This window comes from Impatiens glandulifera, chromosome 9 (genome assembly GCF_907164915.1).
Source record: "Impatiens glandulifera chromosome 9, dImpGla2.1, whole genome shotgun sequence".
Lineage (NCBI taxonomy): Eukaryota > Viridiplantae > Streptophyta > Magnoliopsida > Ericales > Balsaminaceae > Impatiens > Impatiens glandulifera.
Window position 1 is genome coordinate 16,631,025 of NC_061870.1, and position 19,324 is coordinate 16,650,348.

Genomic DNA, 19,324 nt, shown 5'->3' on the forward strand with positions numbered 1-19,324 from the left:
TTTAACATATTTTTCACGTTTTTGACATGTTTAACACGTTTTTGACGTTTTGACAACTTTAACACGTTTTTAACATATTTAACATATTTTTAGCACATTTTGTTATGTTTAAAATTTTTTTCACGTTTTTGTCACATTTAACACATTTTTAACATTTGAACACGTTTTTGCATATTTAACATGTTTTTTGACATATTTAACACATTTTTGGCACGTTTAACAATTTTTTTGCAAATATAACACGTTTTGGCATGTTTGACACATTTTGACACGTTTAATACATTTTCACATTTTTTATATGTTTAACACATTTTTTACATGTTTAACAAGTTTTTCATATTTTTGACATGTTTAACACGTTTTTTACGTTTTTAGCACGTTTAACACATTATTGATATATTTAACACGTTTTGACACATTTAACACTTTTTTATGTTTTTGGCATGTTTAACATTTTTTGACATGTTTAACACGTTTTGACACATTTAACACGTTTCTTACGTTTTTGGCATGTATAATACGATTTTGCATGTTTAACACGTGTTTGGCACGTTTAAACTTGTCAAAATGTGTTAAAAAATTGTTAAACGTGCCTAAAACGTATTAAACATGCCAAAATATGTTAAACGTGCAAAAAACATGAAAAATATGCCAAAAACATGAAAAATGTGTTAAATGTGTCAAAAACGTGTTAAACATATTAAAAACATGTTAAACGTGCCAAAACATAAAAAACACGTTAAACGTATCAATAATGTGTTAAACGTATCAAAAACGTGAAAAATGTGTTAAACTTATTAAAAATGTGTTAAACATGCCAAAAACGTGAAAAATGTGTTAAACGTGTGCAAATTTTATTAAATGTGTCAAAAACGTGTTAAACGTGTCAAAAATGTGAAAATGTGAAAACGTGAAAAACGTGTCAAAATGTGTTAAACATGTCAAAACGTGTTAGATATGTTAAAAACGTGTTAATCGTGTCAAAAAATGAAAAACGTGTTAAACGTGTCAAAATATGTTAAACGTGCCGAAAACGTGTTAAACAAGTTTAAAATGTGTTAAACATGTTAAAAACGTGTTAAACTGATAAAAATGTGTTAAACATGTTAAAAACGTGTTAAACGGATAAAAAATTGTTAAATGAGTCAAATACATGTTAATGAAAAATAAAAAATTAATTTGGGTTACTCAACCCATATTTATTAATATGAGTTAGGTTATGGGTTGAGTAAATTTAATTTGGGTTGAATATGGATTAGGTAATACGGCTTGGATTTACCCGTTTGTTCACCCTACCTCCATCTATGCTCGAAGATTTCACAATTCGTTTGATTAGTTTTTTCAACCTCTTTTATTCTCGTTTTAATAGAAAAAAAATTGTGACAAGAGATTATTTTGATTGAACATATTCACTTGGAAAGCAACATTCCTACTCTCATCCTAATCACATATAATGTAACTCATACACTACTTTATCAGATACAACATTCTTATAAATTAAAAAAAAAAAAAATTATCATGTAACCACATAGAATAATCTAACCTAACAGGAAAAGAAAATTAGTTTCAAAAAAAAAAAAAAAGATTATTTTTATTATTTATATATATATATATATATATATATATAATTAAAACATTTGTTTCTTAATTAATTTTTACACTCTTATCGTTTTAATATATTTATATATTTATATCGGAAGGGAAATAAATTTTCTTATAAAATGAATGATTATAGAGATAATTTTTTATTTTTTATTTTATAATTTATCTTTTCATTATATATATTCAAATATATAAATAGAGTAAAATAGAATTAAAATATTAGTTTTTATATATTAGAAATAAAAAAAATAATTATATATGATATTTATATAATAAGGTAAATAAAAAATTATATTAATAAGAGAGAAATATGTATATATAAATTAGGTAGAAAATATAATTTATTTTATCTTTTAAATAAGTTATTTATTTATTTATATAGATTAATTAGGAAAGATAATTAATATAGATTATATGAGAGATAAAACTTGATTAATTGTGAGAGTGCACAACTCCAAATTATTTTGTTAAAAGTTATTATATATACTAACAAGATTCACGTGTTGCACACAAATAAAAATATAAATAAAATAATAATAATAATATGTACTAAATATTTAAATTTTTTTAATAAATCATAAATAATATATTAAAATAAAAAATATAACACTCTCATTCCACAATTTATTAATTTCGGTAAAACAATTTATCTTGTCACATATCTCATCATATATTTTTTTCGAATAAACCTCTTATCTCATAACCTTACACTTTCACTTTGTTCAATCAAATATTTGATTCATATTTTTAACATTTAATACTGTGACCTCACATTTTGGTCAATCAAATATTTAATTCATATTTTTTAACCACTTTTAATTGATACCGACCTATTGTTCCTCGACAAACTACATCTCAATCACACTTGGTTAAAGAGTCGTACTTGTTTCGTTAAGTTTCAAGTTCGAAACATACCTATAACATTTTTAATATTATTTTTAACCGTTTTAAATTTATGGGTGGGTTAACCCAAAATCCGACTCAAATATCAATTTACTCTCACATATATATTTAAATTAATCACAGGTTTCGACCCGATAATCCGGACACTTTTAAAATTAAGCATCATTATATATATATATAATAGTTAGTTAAAAAGTTAAACTTATATTATTATAATATCCCGCATTCATTATATTTTTGGTGTTGAATTTTAAATATAAAGTCTTATTAGCCTAGTTGGTTAAAGTGTTAAACTTGTTTTGTTAGTTTGTAAGTTCGAAATATACATATAGAATTTTAAATTTTATTTTTAACCGTTTTAAGTTTATAGACGGGTTAACCCAAAATCTGACCCAAGTATCAATTTACTCTCACATATATATCCAAATTAACCACAACTCTCGACCCGACAATCCGGACACTTTTAAAATTAAGCATCATTATATATATATTAGTTAATTAAAAAGTTGAACTTATGTTGTTAAAATGTCCCGCGTTTATCAAATTTGGTGTTAAATTTAAAATATAAAGTCTTATTAGCCTAGTTGGTTAAAAGGTTGTACTTATTTTGTTAGGTTGCAAGTTCGAAACGTATATATAATATTTATAATTTTATTTTTAACCGTTTTAAATTTATAGGTGGGTCAACCCAAAATCTGACCCAAGTATTCAATTACTCTCACATATATATCATAATAACCACAACTTTCAACCCGACAATCTGAACACTTTTAAAATTAAGCATCATTATATATATATATATATATATATATATATATATTAGTTAGTTAAAAAATTGAACTTATATTGATAAAACTTCTCGCGTTCAAGTAGAATTTAAAATATAAAGTTTTATTAGCCTATTTTGTTAAAAGGTTGTAATCGTTTTGTTAGGTTGCAAGTTCGAAACATACATATAGCATTTTTAATTTTATTTTTAAGAGTTTTAAGTTTATGGACACATGTTTAAATATATTACTTTTAGATGCATGCATGCCCTAGAATTAGATAAATGAATAAGATATAGAATAATATTCTTTTAAATGACCAAATCTGAACTGCCAATGATGAGGTAGTAGCTTTCGAAGTTGGTGCAACTTTTTATTCCTCGACTCTTCTTCTTCCAAAAGCATAATAGAGTAATATTATAGGTGACCTGTAGGGCGGGAAGGTTATATCTTTTTAGGGGTTGGCTTTCGATTCGAGGATTTCCATGGCTAGTCTAGATGTCCCTGCCTTGCTTGGTATGAATGAGGTAAGCTCGATATTTTGGGGAAAACAATTCATAAAATAAATCATTCAACAAAAGTTTAAAGTAGAGACAGTCATGTGATAGACACGTGAGATATAGCGTGAAAGTCATTTCTCATGTGTAATCAAGCTCCAAACCAAAAGATGAATCTCTAAAATGCGTTTGAACACGCAAAATATTTTTTCTTTCTTAATTTCTCGAAATGTAAATTAAGTGGCGACAATAAATAAATCAAAACAAGTCTAAATCGACGTTTTTAAATACACTAGTTAAACCTACCATTTTGGTTCATCATCTCACTCGAGACTCGGGATCTACAGTCTGTGTTTAGCTAGTGTCGACTGAAAACAGCCCAAGACTTGAGAGGATTGTGAGTTATGGGATGCGACTATCGAGTAACGAAAACCCCTTTATAGGAATGGTCAATTTTTGGCGTTAGTAGTAATCATTTACCATCAAATCGCCTCTAAAGTTCTCGAGAGCATATCTTTATGGAGTGTTGTGTGGTGAAAGAGAAGAAAGATGTCTAATATATTACGAGAGGGACATTTGAAGAGTAAGAAAATGACAATACAATAAATAAAGAAGAGAGAGTTAAAATGATGATAAAAACGTAAAAAAAGATAAAACAATGTCATTTTCAATGTGGGACACAATATCGATGTCCCACTTAGGACATCGTTGTCCCGAGAAATTTGATGAAATTGCCCTCATAATAGGCATAATTCTAAAAAAGTTCCACGCTTGATAAACCTTGTAAAAAGGGCATTTTCGCCCTATGAAATGCCGGTCATGACCCCGATAAAACTTTTACCGCTGATGTGCGATCATTACAGATGTGAGAATCGTGTAATGCTCGCACATTATCATACGAGCATTACACGATTCTTGCATCTGTAATGCTCGCACATCATTATGCGCATTACAGATTTTTCGCACATATGTAATGCTTGCATATCAAAGTATATAAATTCTAATTCTAATTTTGACCCTCATTTTAAAACGTTTCAAATTTGATTTCTCCACTCTCCACGACTCCACTCTCCAACGTCTCATTTCAACCCGCACCACTTCAACTGGGAATCGTCCATCTGTCTCGTTTGAACTCATCATCATCGTCTGTCTGTCCTTCTGTTCGTCTTGTCGTTCCATTATTTAAGTCAGTTTAGGGTTTGAGTTTGTGTTTAAGGTTGTGTGATGTTCTTATTCAATGTGGCTTTTATGTATAACTTCAATGTATGCTTATATATTGTTGGATAATCCTTAGTCTTTAGGGTATTTGTAGATTTTAGGGTTTATCTATTTATATTGATGATATATGGTATATGTATCTGCATCAGTTCACTCACGAGCATTGTATATTCACGAGCATTGTATATTCACGAACATAGTATATTATGATGTTTCTTAGCTTATCCAATGTTGTATATTCACGAACATTGTATATTCTAATGCTGCTTAGCTTTTCCAATGTTGTATATTCATTATTATTGTATATTCTGACGTATTTCTAACAACGCCGAATGCAACATGATATAGTTGTTCGTAATCTATATCATTTTGAGTTTCAAAGACAACCTCCCGCTGTTGAAACTTCGGGAATACGTCAGGATAATCAATTGCTGGAACCACTACACTTTCTTGAGTTGGATTTGTTGGGTTTCTAGGTAGTGAATTATCTACTAAAGATACACACAGGGCAGGGCAATGGTGGAGTGATATCGATGTTTCAAGTAAAAAGAAGTTCACATTCATATCTTGTTTGATATCAGTTATATAGGAAAAATTTTCATCCATACCCGAAGTATTATACTTGGTTTGAAGCAATTAATCATATCTAGATTTATCAACATTAGTAGCATAATAGATCATATCAACTAATTCAGCATATGTAGAATTTAAGGGAACATTCAAACCTCTGGTTGACTTTGGAACAAAATGAGTATTACAATCCGTAATTTTTTACTCTCCATCAAGGTAAAGAATTACTTGAGTTGTAATTGAAAACAATTCAACGATTATACGTGTATTGTAATGTTCTGTTATTGCTTCACATAAAATAAATTTACCCATTTAAAAACGAAGAGTCGTGGGTCTTCAGCTATTGAACTTGAACGAACGGAGCTGAGAATATACAATAACCGTAAGTTAGCAATAACCAGAATTTTACACATAAATCCAACATTGGAAAAACTAAGAAACATCAATATATAAGCATACATTTGAGTTATACATAAAATCCATACTGAATAAGAACATTACACAACCTTAAACACATACCCAAACTCTAAACTGACCTAAATAATGGAACGACGAGACGAACTGACGAACTGACGAAGATGAATTCAAACAAGATGGACGGACGGACGATTCCCGGTTAAAGTGGTGCGGGTTGAAATGAGACGTTGGAGAGTGGAGTCGTAGAGAGTGGAGAAATCGAATTTGAAATGTTTTAAAATGATGGTCAAAATTAGAATTAGAATTTATATACTCTGATGTGCGAGCATTACAGATGTGCGAAAAATTTGTAATGCTTGCATGATGATGTGCGAGCATTAAAGATGCGAGAATCGTGTAATGTTCGCATGAAGATGTGCGAGCATTACATAATTCTTGCATTTGTAATGATCACACATTAGCGGTAAAAAAAAATTGGGGGCATGGTCGACATTTCATAGGACGAAAAAGACCCTTTTTACAAGGTTTATCAAGTGTGTGCCTTTTTGGGAATTAGACTTATTATGAGGGCCATTTCATCAAATTCTCCGTTGTCCCACCTAGGACAATAGATCCGAAGAGAGAAGGGGGTTAGAGCTGTCCTAATTGCCTTAACTATCATTAAGAGATAGTTAGTGGAAGGTTTTTTTATTAGGTTTCTTCATAAAAAAAAAAAAATCTATTTGATAAAAATGTAAAAAATAAATATTTTTTTTTCTTATACCAGAATATTAAATAAATGATAAATTAATTTATATAATTAAATAAATGGTAAGTTTAGTATCTTAATAAATAAATAAATTATTAAACATGGTTCGGTTTGGGTTATTCAAATAACTCAAACAAAATCAAACAACACTTCACTCCCCTCTTCTTCATTATATTACTTAATTAATTAAGTAAATACTAAAATACTTTCTATTTTAAAATATTATTTTTTATTTTATTTATATATATTAATACATTTTAAGTCTTTTTATCAAAAATAATTATTATATCTTCAAAATCATCATCAATCATTATTTTTTTTCTCTAGGTTATTTAAATAACCTAATTCAAACAAGGCTTTAGATGAATAAATTAGTATTAGATTTTAAGTAAAAGAAAAGTTTAAAAAAAATATAAAGTGAAACATCAAACCAGCTCTAACTGATAAGTGTTTTCAAGGACACCTAACTGAGCTACTAGTTTCTAAAAGCCCTATATGTATATTTATTTTTCGTTGGGTTAAATACTATATTTGTCAACGATTTTGGTTGAAAGTTTTAAACTTATTCATTAACTAGAATTAAATTATCTATTTATTTAATGTTAGTTGAAGGTCTCAAATTTATATAAATTAAACACATTAAAATTTGATCATGTAGTTACACATTTATTTATATTTGTAAAAGTACTTAGTAAAAAGTTTATAGAACTTTGGGCACTGAGTGATCCATAATCTGGGTTACACCCACAAATATTCCATAAATTGAGTAACTAAAATCTAAATTTTTATATAATTTATGCTCTATATAATTTATGAAACCTCATCATTTATACAAGGCATCAAATATTATCATATAATCTACTTTGGTACTCATATCTCTTCAGACATTGGATACCTTATAATATTAAATATTATGTCATTTCATTGTTTGGGATACCTTATACTAAACTGTTAATATGATCTCATTTCATTGGTTGATTTTTATTAACTTAGATTACAAAATAGTCCAAATTTGTTAAAGCCCAAAAGACAAGATACAACCCTATAAAAGACCAGAATAAATTAGTTACTTTAACTACTCTAACAAATTAATAAAAGAAAATTAAATATATTTATATTTTCTCTATGCAAATGTAATATAATTTCGATGCCAATTTTTGTTCAATGAAAAATCTGTTTTAACAACAAAACAAATATATCACATAAAAAGGTGGAGATTAATCTCATTTAAATGTATGAATTATTATAAATTAATTTAAAAGTTTGTATTATTAAAATTTAGACATTTAACGTAGGAAAGAAACTATTAACCTTATTAACTGTATTAATTTAAAATTCTTTTATTTTATTATTATATTAATCGATTGACTTTTTTTTTTCTTCTAATTATTAATTTTTTAGACTTGTTTTTTATTTTTAATTAAAAACTATGAAAAAACACAATTATAAAAACTAGAAAAATTTCAGTACCATTACATACACGGATAAGAATAAAAATAAAAGAAATTAAATAAATTAAATAAATTATAATAATATTTATTCAATATTTAAAATTAATAAAATAAAAAATATAACACTTTGTCAATCAAATATTTGATTCATATTTTTTAATAATTAGGATCGTGATCTCACACTTTGGTGAATCAAATATTTGATTCATATTTCTTTAACCACTTTCAAATGATACCGGTCTATTATCCCTCGACAAACCACATCTCATTCACACTTGGTTAAAGGTTGTACTTGTTTTGTTATGTTGCAAGTTCGAAACTTACAAAATAGCATTTTTTAATTTATTTTTAATCGTTTTAAGTTTATGGGTGGGTCAACCCATAATCCGACCCAAATATCCATTTACTCTCACATAAATATCCAAATTAACCACAGCTCTCGACCCGGCAATCCGGACACTTTAAAAATTAAGCATCATTATATATAAATATATATATATATATATATATATTAGTTAGTTAAAAATTTAAACTTTTATTGTTAAAATGTCTCGCATTCATCAAATTTGGTGTTGAATCTTAAATAAAAAGTGTTGTTAGCCTAGTTGGTTAAAGGGTTGTACTTGTTTTGTTAGGTTGCAAGTTTGAAACATATAAATAGTATTTTTAATTTCTTTTAACCGTTTTAAATTTAGGGTGGGTCAACCCACAATCCGACCAAAGTATCTATTTACTTTCAAATAAATATCAGAATTAACCACAACTCTCGACCCGGCAATCCGAACACTTTAAAAATTAAGCATCATATTATATATATATATATATATATATATATATATATATATTGATTTAGTTGTAATTTTATATTGGTAGACAATCTTGATATGCCATAAAAAAAAATACATGACAAAATGCATAATCTTATTTTAGCTCAATTTGAATAATTAATATATATATATATATATATATATATTTAAAATAAATTAATTTTTATTAATTCAAAAAAAGTTATATATCAAAATTTAAATTACAAAATAATTAATGTCAACAAAATCAAAACAACTAAATACAAATATATATGTTAAATAATATGACATATTTGCAATAATTAAAATTTTAATGATCTAAATCGAACAATCTTGTAATTTTTTGAGATTACTCCAAAGATTCGTAACGATGAATGATGAAGTAGAACAAGCTGAACAAACAAATCAAACGATGTTGAAAGAATCTCTATCAAATATTCTAAACGACATTAAATTTTTTCCTCGACAATGGTCGGTAAGTAACGCTGAAAAATGTTATGTCAAATTATCTGACCATATATATATATATATATATATATAGATGGTCAAAATATGAAAAACCCGTATATTTGACGACTCTTTATTGAAAAAATGAAAAAAATTTCATATCTGATAACTTTATCTATTTTGTTGTTAAAAAGAGGACGAATATAAACTCGAGAAAGCATTATCAACACAATTGTAGGATATGAGTAACAAATAATTCACCGAAGATTTAAAGAATTATTAAATCACAAAAAATCGGGATAAAAATATGATGCGACTAAATAATATTTCGCATCGACAAAATATAACACTAACTCATAAATTTTTTTTTCATGATATCCTCTAATATTAGAAAAATCATCAAAATTAAGAATGTTTTATTTTTTATTTTTTTATACATACGAGTTTAAATGCTTAAACAAAATAGAGAACCAAAAACTCAATTTTAAAAAATAGAGTAAAGAGAAAAGATTATATATATATAATTACTCTCTTATTATCTTGTTCTCTAGGTTTTAATATAAATATATATATTGCTCTCTAAATTTTAATATAGATATGTTTAACCCATCAAAAACTTTATAATTAAATAGAAGATAAATAAAATTATTTTTTATAATTTATATGTCAAATTAAAATTTTATTAGCTCAATGATGAAATTTTTTTATAATAATTTATAATAATGAGAGAAAAAATAGATTAATTATATATATTTAACATTATTAACACTATATGTAGGAATCATTTTTCCTTGAATTTTTTAGATTGGGCTCTAAAGTCCAGCCCACCACCCAGAAAAACCCTAGATCCACAGTCGTCTATGTATATATTTCTATGCTCCCCATAAATCATCTCTCTTCCGCCCACAAAAACCCTAACTTAGAGAAATGGGTAGAGTTATCAGAGCTCAGAGGAAGGGTGCTGGATCCGTTTTCAAATCACACACCCACCACCGCAAGGGTCCGGCCAAGTTTCGGAGTCTCGATTTCGGTGAACGTAATGGCTACCTAAAAGGTGTAGTCACGGAAATCATCCATGACCCAGGTCGTGGCGCCCCACTCGCCAGAGTCACCTTCCGCCATCCTTTCCGCCACCAACACCAGAAGGAGCTCTTCGTTGCTGCTGAAGGTATGTATACCGGCCAATTCCTCTACTGTGGAAAGAAGGCTTCTCTAGTTGTCGGAAATGTTCTTCCTGTCAGGGCTATTCCTGAGGGAGGCGTTATTTGCAACGTTGAACACCACGTCGGTGATCGAGGTGTGTTTGCTCGTTGTTCTGGTGATTACGCTATTGTGATTAGTCACAATCCTGACGATGATACCTCTAGGTATTGAAATCGAATTCATTTTTTATTGTTTTAATTGCATTGATGTGAATGATCCTAGTATGTTAATCCATTTTAGATTTCAGTTTTATGTTCTCAATATGACAGATCTATGTTTTATTTGCATTGGTATTTTCTGTGATATCTAAATCCCTGCACTAGATTGTTAGTACTGTGTACATTTGATTGTTTTATCAATATATGCAAGTTCTTGTATTTGTATAAAAGAATTAGTCTCTTTTAAGTTTGCTATCAAAGCCTTCATAATCCCAGCTAAAGTTATTATATTTATCTGATTCATGGGAGGCACATATTAATGATGGCAGTTCGCTGATAGCACCTTTTTATTTGATAAGGTGTTTTGATAGTCACTCACCATAAATACTTTTTCAATAATTGTTCTCTATTTTTGAATTTGTTAGGGTTCATACTTCACTTGTAGAAGCTGTTATTTATGTAGTTTATATATTTGACTGTTGAGAATATCACTAATTAACATTTGGAAAAGTTATTTATCTAAAGAAATTACCTTTTCACGAGTGTTAGGATATTATTAGGTTCTTTTAAATTTGTATCTTGGTCTTCATAATCCCAGCTAAAGTTCTTGTGTTTATCTGATTCATGGGAGACCCATATTAATATTGGAAGTTCGCTGATAACACCTCTTTTTATTTTATGAGGTGTTTTAATAGTATCTCTCCATAAATGTATTCTCAATAACTATTTTGTATTTCTGAAACTTTTTCAATGTTGATACAATGTCCTTCATAATCCCAGATAAAAGTCTTTTGTATTTGTCTGATTCATGGGAGGTCAATATTCACTATGGAAGTTCGCTGATAGCACCTTTTACTTTAGTGGGGTGTTTTGAATAGTTCCTTACCATAAATAATAGATTCTCAATTTTTTTTAAAACTTCTCAATCCATTGTTGTTTACTAGTTTGTTAGAATTGGGTGCATTTCAAGTTTTGCTTCAATATGTGCCTTCATAATCCCAGCTAGATTTTGTTTGTATTTATCTGATTCATGGGAGGCCAATATTAACACTGGGAGTTCGCTGTAAACACCTTTTGTTATTTTATAAGGTGTTTTGATAGTATCTCACCATAAATAGATTATCTTAAATCACTCATAGGTTTAAAGACTCTTTAAGTTTCAGTTTATCTGTTTGTTTACCCATTTACTAATATAGCATCATTTGATGTGTGATATGATATGCAGAATTAAGCTTCCATCTGGTATAAAGAAGATTGTCCCAAGTAGCTGCAGGGCTATGATTGGTCAAGTTGCTGGCGGTGGAAGGACAGAAAAGCCGATGTTGAAGGCTGGTAATGCTTATCACAAGTATCGTGTGAAGAGGAACTGCTGGCCTAAGGTTCGTGGTGTGGCTATGAATCCAGTTGAGCATCCTCATGGAGGTGGTAACCACCAGCATATTGGTCATGCTAGTACTGTTCGTCGTGATGCACCACCCGGTCAAAAGGTTGGTCTTATTGCTGCTAGGAGAACTGGTCGTCTTAGAGGCCAGGCTGCTGCAACTGCTGCTAAGGGAGATAAATAGATCTTTTATTATTAATGATATCATCCTTCACATTGTTTGTCTGCTTTTGTTTCAAGTATTTGACTATTATGTCTTGGATTTTTGTGTCAATTTTGTTTCAGCATAAACCTGGATTTAGAATGAATTTGTCTACTTTGTTAATGGATGATACTTTTTATTTTATATATTTGTCAATATCTTCTCATTAAATGTTCATTTCAAAGTTTTCTGTTATTTGTATTTTAATAAATTAGAGCTATTTTGAAAGTTGAATTTATAACTTATTTTAAAATTTTAACTATACTTTAGAGTTAAGAAAATTATGAAATTTCCTTTCGTAAATGAGGGTTTAATACAATATTATATATATTAATATAATTTATAGTTGAATAGAAAGAAAAGATGATTGGGCTGTAAATTATAAATTTAATTTTATATATGTTAGTATATAAATATTATTTTTTGAAAATAATATTTCAATTTTATATATACAAATAATCATTATAATTTATATATATGATATTTTTTATTAAATTATTTACATATACAAATAATTACATAGATTTTTATACTTTATATTCTTTTAAAATAAAATCTTATAAGTTTAGGGTAGATTTTAATTTTGGAGTTTAGAAGCGTTTAGAGTCTTGATGTATACTTAATTTGAGTTTGATTTTGATACTAGATATTTAGTTTAGATGCCCTTCTCCATATTAAACTTGAAATTAAGTTTAAGTTGAAAAAAACATTAGTTATATATTCGTAGGGATAGAAAAAATTACAAATTATAACTAAAAAATTGTATCACAAAATATCAATTTTTTTAATATATCGAATTAAATATAAGATATCAATACCATTGGTAAGGTAATAGGTATATGTATAAATATATGTATAATTACGAGATTTTAAAATTTTCAATATACCGAAATAATATTTAAAAATTATTATGAAATTTTAAATAAGATTTAATGGTAATCAACAAATTAACTAATGTTAGTAAAACATATTTAAAACTCATCTTTTAAGAATTTATTATCTCTCTCTAAACTTTAATTTATTATGTTTCCAAATAGATTAGATTTAATTAAATTATAAAAAAACATTTTAAAAATTAAATTACGTTAATTCAAATTATTATTATTATTATTATTTTATTATTGTCTAATGTAAGATGTATTATCAATTTATAAAAAACTTTCAAATGAGATTGAAGAAGATTACGAATCTGATTATAACTAAATTTAGCTTCTAATATTGGTTAATATGTAAAAATATTTGGATTATTAAAATTAAACTTTTATTTTATTTATATATTAAAAAAAGTATTAAAATAACACATAATTTATCTTCACTTAATTTTATAAATATGATATATATATATATATTATTAAAATTAAACATATTAAATAAGAATAAAATTGAATTAGAAAAACAAAATATGTATTTATTTTAATATTAATAAAATATATTTTATTTTAATTTATAATATTTATTTAAATTATTTAATTGGGACTACATCTAAATTTTTTAATTGATTACTTGTTTAATATATATATATATATATATATATATATATATATATATAAAATTAGTCAAAGATAAAATAAATAAATATACATTATATAAGCATTAAAATAAAATATTTAAAAATAAACTAAATTTTATGAATAAAATTGAATTCTTGTTCTACCACCTAAAATTAAAACTCTTATAATAAAATTGAATATATTATATTTGTAAAATTAAGTAATGTTATAAATAAATAATTCAAATAAATATATATTATAAAAAATATATACAGATAAAATAAAATCCACCTAAATTTGAAATTCCTGTCCTATAATAAAATTAAATTTTAAGTAAAAATAAAAATAAATAATTTAAATAAAATTATATTATATAAAATATATAAAGATAAAATAAATTTATATGAATAAAATAAATTTATAAATAAAAAATAAGTTTTATTAATATATTTTATTTTAACTTTTATGTAATATATTTTTATTTTAATTTATAATATTGGTTTGAATTATTTAATTTAGTATGTTTAATTTTAATTATATATATATATATTATATTTATAAAATTATATAAAGATAAAATATATTAATATTTTGATGTAATATATTTTATTTTATTTTAATATATAATTTTTTAATTATTTAATTAAGCATTATTAATTGGAATTCTATATTTTATATTTATAGAATTAAATAATTATTAAATTTACAAGAAAAATGAGGAAAAAATCCATTCATTTTGTGGTTGTCCTAGATTTTGCAAATGAAATTTTGATTTAGTTATTGTCTTATTTTTGTAAATATTCGTACATATTAAAAAACAATTAAAATTCTTTAAGAACAAAAACTATATATTACAAAGAAAAATAAAATAAAACAAAATATCACAAAAAACATGAAAATAAAAATAAAATGTAATCATATTACCCGGTAATTATCTTGTTAATCCAACAAATAACCACTTTAGCACGTCCGACTCATTGAATCTCAATCTCAACAAGTTGTCCTAACTTTTGTGCGGCTGTTTTTTTAAAAATACTTTAGCTGGAGATCGAGAGATTGATCCGTTGTATTAACTACTCACTGTGTGATTACTCTAGCTCTCTCTAGCTCGCTATCTTTCGAAAACAATCGGCCTCAACTCTCATGCCTCATCTCTCACTTTGCTCCTTGCTATCTGATTGTTTAATCTCTCTCAAGCTTAAATGTGAATTAACTACTCAACTCACTGTGTGATTACTCTGTAATTAATTTATTATTAATTCTGTGTGAAATTTTAGTATTGTAAGTTGAACAGAGATTGTTATTTTCAATAGAGAGTTAACTAGAAATTCAGAAGCATGCAGTTGTTAAGTCCTGTGGTTTCTGACTAGATTTGTGTAGTGTGTTCTATACCGATCAAAGTCTTCTAGTTAATATCTTTACCGTTGAGAAAGAATGAGTGACGTTAGAGTTTTATCTCCGAACATCCATAAAACTCTATGTGTTCTTTACTTTATATTGTTTGCATTTCTTTGTCTGATGCTTCAAATCCAACAAGCTGTTCCGCACTTGAATCCGTTTCAAGAGCTTGTGAAGATTTGCGAAAAATAAAAACAGATTTTAACTTCTAACAGAGTTAAAATTGAATTGAAAGTCATAAGCTGTTAACAATAGTCAGACTCCCGTCTTTATTGTCAACACCGATCCTAACAAAAATTATTGAGTAAAACACAAAGAAAAACATAAATAAAATGTAAAATTAAAGTATTCTAACTAAGGATATAAGAGAAAAACAAAATCGGCCATTGAATTGGCCATTTAAAAAAAAACTTAAAGCTAAAAATGAACAATATGTTTTGATTTGTTTATTTATTTATTTATTTATTTATATATTTTATGATTCTAGGTTTAGGATTTTACTTTATATACTTGTTTATAAATGTGTTATTAACATTATTATAAAGTTTTATTTAATTTGTTATCCATTTGGATCACCAAGATTGTAGTTAGTTAGGATATTGTCGAAATTTAAGAGCAGCGTACTTTGCTGCTGTAGCGTACTTTGTTGCTGTAGCGGCGAATTCCTGACGCTTGTTCTTCAGCCTTTCAGCGCTTCTTCAAGGGTACCGACGCTTTCTAGGCGACACTTGCTCTGCTGCTTCCTTCCGTTTTTATTTATTTATTTATATATATTATTTATTTATTTTCTGCTTTTTAGACTTAGGGTTGTTTGGTTAACTTTTTTATTTTTATTTTCTTAGTTAAAAGTTTGTATCTTGCTTGATTCTAAGTTAGAAATTATTATTTTAAAATTAATTTTTTTAAACTAAAATTAAACCTAGCCATAACTTAGAGATATGATTTTTGTAGACTTATAACTTTTTTCCTTTAAACAAAAAATCATTTTAAAAAAATCAAAACATTTAGAGTCTCTATATAATTCATTTCAATAAAGATTTTTTTTAAATATTCTAGAATTAAGCTAATTAAATTAGGATTAATAATTTACTTAGTTTTGATTCTTTAGGATAACTTTATGTGTGAATTATTTGTTCTTGTTTTTCTTTAAGTTTTGTATTTGTATATTCTTTCTTTGTCTTTCATCTAATGCAAACCATTTGAATGTTAAAATGGAAAAATTCTAAATCGTAAAGCGTAAGGAATTTAAAAATGGTCAAAATTAATTAATAGAGACCTTAGGGACGTTGTGGGACATAGAGTCTAAAAAACCCTTTCCTACACGTACCCATACGCCGAACTCACTCTCTTATTTCTTAATTTTTAAAATTTGGTGGCGATTCTCTAGTCGCGAGGTTAATTAATATTGAAAAAGTTAAAGTAGGCCTATGCCATACTTCCCATTAAAAACTAACAATCTCTTCCAGATTCGACGGGATGGTAAGTTATGGAGTTGTCTACAAAGCCTTGTTTTATAAACTTAAAATTTTCAAACCTCAAAATTAATTCCCCTCATCAAAATATATTTTTTAAAAAGACGTCCCATAGTTTTCAAACTCATCGATCGATAAAATGTTTTAAAAAAAAAAAAAAACCGATCTTAGTTTTCTGGCGACTCTGCTGGGGATATTCGATGTTTAGCTCCACAAGTAATTTTTTGGCCAAGTATTTAAATTTTCTTACGCTTTAATTCATACTCCATGATAACATTACTTGATTATTTGCATAAGGCTTGGAGCTCCAACGTGGACGTGTGTGAGTATACATCGTTGGATGAAGCTCACACATCTATATTTTATGAGCTAGAGGTAGTCAATGTTGATGACACCATCAGCCCAAGCCAATGAGGCTTTTGTGCGATTTTTATGAGTTGAGAAAAAACCTAGGAAAAACCTTAGACTAACCCTCTTTTCTTTTCAAATATCCTCTACTCTTAAAAATGAGGGATTTTAAAATAGCGGTGATGAGAAACGTCCAAATTGAGGATCCCCACTTGCATCGATGGTCTAAGGACTTTCCTTGTTGGAGGACAAGATCTTCTCTTAATCCACGTCAACTTTAGATCAAAAATCCAAAAATCCAATTCTACCAAGCCATTGCCTCATCTCGTCCTGTCGAGCAACAAAGACACGTCACGAAGCCCTTTACTTGACTACTATCTATATGATAAATACATGTATGCATATTGATATATCTAGATGCTCAGTTTATCCATTCAAAGTTTTAAAATTCCATGAAACATGTGTATAATTCCAAAATTTTGAGGCTAAATCTAATAATTGAAGGGAGGAAAATTGAGGAAACCGAGAAAAGATAAAAGAAGAATCTAATTTAACTAGTTTTCTTTGTATCTTTATTACTCAGATTCTAGACGTAAGCATGGTCAAGAAAAGTACCATCGAGGAACATATATATAATTTGAGCATTCAAAGGACACTCGAGGCCATGAGAGCCAAGAAATTAAAAATAGCATCGAAAGATCTCGAGGCATGAAAATGAGACGCAAGACTTGCTCTGATGAACGCCAAGAAAGATGAGCGAGGCATGAGGAAATATTACCCACTCAGAACAACGCGGGAATACATCTCTATTTAAACCTTATCATTCTTGAGATCAAAGCTAGTAATGATAGGATGAGGGGTGCTTGTTTTCATTTGATGTCTTGTGTTTGTGGCTTTATCCAAAACACTTAGGATTTTATTAAAATAAATCATTCCCATGTTACTCATCTTTTCTAAATGCTATATATTGCGAATGGGTAAATTGAACATTTATTGCGTATTAGGGATTATGCGCATACGAGCTACGCATTGCTTGTTTTTATTTGATAAAGGGTTCAAACTCACTTCATTCTCTTGAATGCAGCATATTCATATTCATCATCATTCGCAACGACTAACCCACCAAGAAGGTTCAATGAGTCGGTTCGTCTAAGGCTAGACGATCTTCATGATACGCTGATACAACTGGGGCAACATTTTAAAGACCTCACAATAGAAATCGAAACTTATGCAACAATTGAATCCCCCAGACCGAAGAACCTGCAACAAGAAAGAGAAAGGGAATGTATGGCGTTCATGGACGGTTGGAAAGCTGCAGAAAGGTCTATTCAAAATAAGAGTCAGGCGAGCACGTCAAACCCAAGGACGAGACTTTTAATCGATAAAAGTTTAAATGTGTTAGAAAAATTAAGATAGTTAATTTTCTTTCGGTTTAAATAACTTAATCAAATTTCTTAATTACATTTGCAGGAACAGCTTCAACCGAATCGGCTGAATCCACTAAATCGGCCAAACCATAATGCTCAACTTAATCTATCCTCTCGGATTAAACAAAATCGACCAAAGCATATGTTGAAGATAAGTCGGATCGGCTCAAACTCATGCCCGACAAGAAGTACTAAACCGAAAAATTCTGGCTGGCTTAAAACATCGAAGATCATATGGCCAATGGGAAAATTATTCAAAATAATAAATAATCTGAAAATGACGTAACGAAAATATCTCGGGAATATGCAAAGAAGGATCTGTTATAAAGCATGCGGCAAATCTAATGATTACAGATCTTACCCAAGTTTACAAGCAACCTTCACGGTGCAGGCGGCTACCCTCATGCATGACCGCCACATGTACAAAAAACAAAGCTACCTACTCTAACCCGCTCGGCTAACCAATCAACAGATGAGAGAGAAATATGATCGTTGTCACATTTCCCATATAAAAGGGAGCCAAAGGCATTGAAGAAACAACAACGCGCGAGCAATAATTCCAGCATTCACCTGATCAAACCTGAAAAGCATCTGAGTTCATACAGTCTTCTTGATCAAAAGTAAAACAGTTGTAAACGTTAAATATTCTGTGAAAAAGTGTATTACAATACTGTGTGAGTATTGTAAAATGTGTATCGAGCAATAAATAAGACTCAATAATATTGTGGTGTGTAATATTCTATTAGGGTGTGTTTGATAGCCCTAGACTTGGCATTATTGGAATTGGAGGGTCCAATTCCAATTCTTATGTTTGTTAGA

The 19,324-nt window shown here is 27.9% G+C and overlaps 1 protein-coding gene and 4 non-coding genes across 5 annotated transcripts; all 5 read left to right on the forward strand.

The window, feature by feature from the left end:
* The first annotated feature begins 10,304 nt into the window (after positions 1-10,304).
* Positions 10,305-12,512, forward strand: LOC124915127 (60S ribosomal protein L8-3-like). Its single transcript, XM_047455789.1, has 2 exons — positions 10,305-10,793; positions 12,013-12,512. The coding sequence occupies exons 1-2, from the start codon at positions 10,354-10,356 to the stop codon at positions 12,350-12,352; spliced, it is 780 nt and encodes a 259-aa protein (XP_047311745.1). The 5' UTR covers positions 10,305-10,353; the 3' UTR covers positions 12,353-12,512.
* LOC124916899 lies at positions 11,057-11,175 on the forward strand. The gene has a single exon (XR_007096973.1). It is a non-coding gene; the product is annotated as a small nucleolar RNA snoR83 (small nucleolar RNA).
* LOC124916896 lies at positions 11,379-11,499 on the forward strand. Its single transcript, XR_007096970.1, has one exon. It is a non-coding gene; the product is annotated as a small nucleolar RNA snoR83 (small nucleolar RNA).
* LOC124916903 lies at positions 11,561-11,682 on the forward strand. The gene has a single exon (XR_007096977.1). It is a non-coding gene; the product is annotated as a small nucleolar RNA snoR83 (small nucleolar RNA).
* LOC124916898 lies at positions 11,783-11,905 on the forward strand. The gene has a single exon (XR_007096972.1). It is a non-coding gene; the product is annotated as a small nucleolar RNA snoR83 (small nucleolar RNA).
* Positions 12,513-19,324: the final 6,812 nt, after the last annotated feature.

Coding starts and splice junctions, on each gene's coding strand:
- LOC124915127 (XM_047455789.1), top strand. CDS start 10,354: ATGGGTAGAGTTATCAGAGCTCAGAGGAAGGGTGCTGGATCCGTTTTC. Junction 10,794..12,012: donor CCTGACGATGATACCTCTAG/GTATTGAAATCG, acceptor TATGATATGCAG/AATTAAGCTTCCATCTGGTA.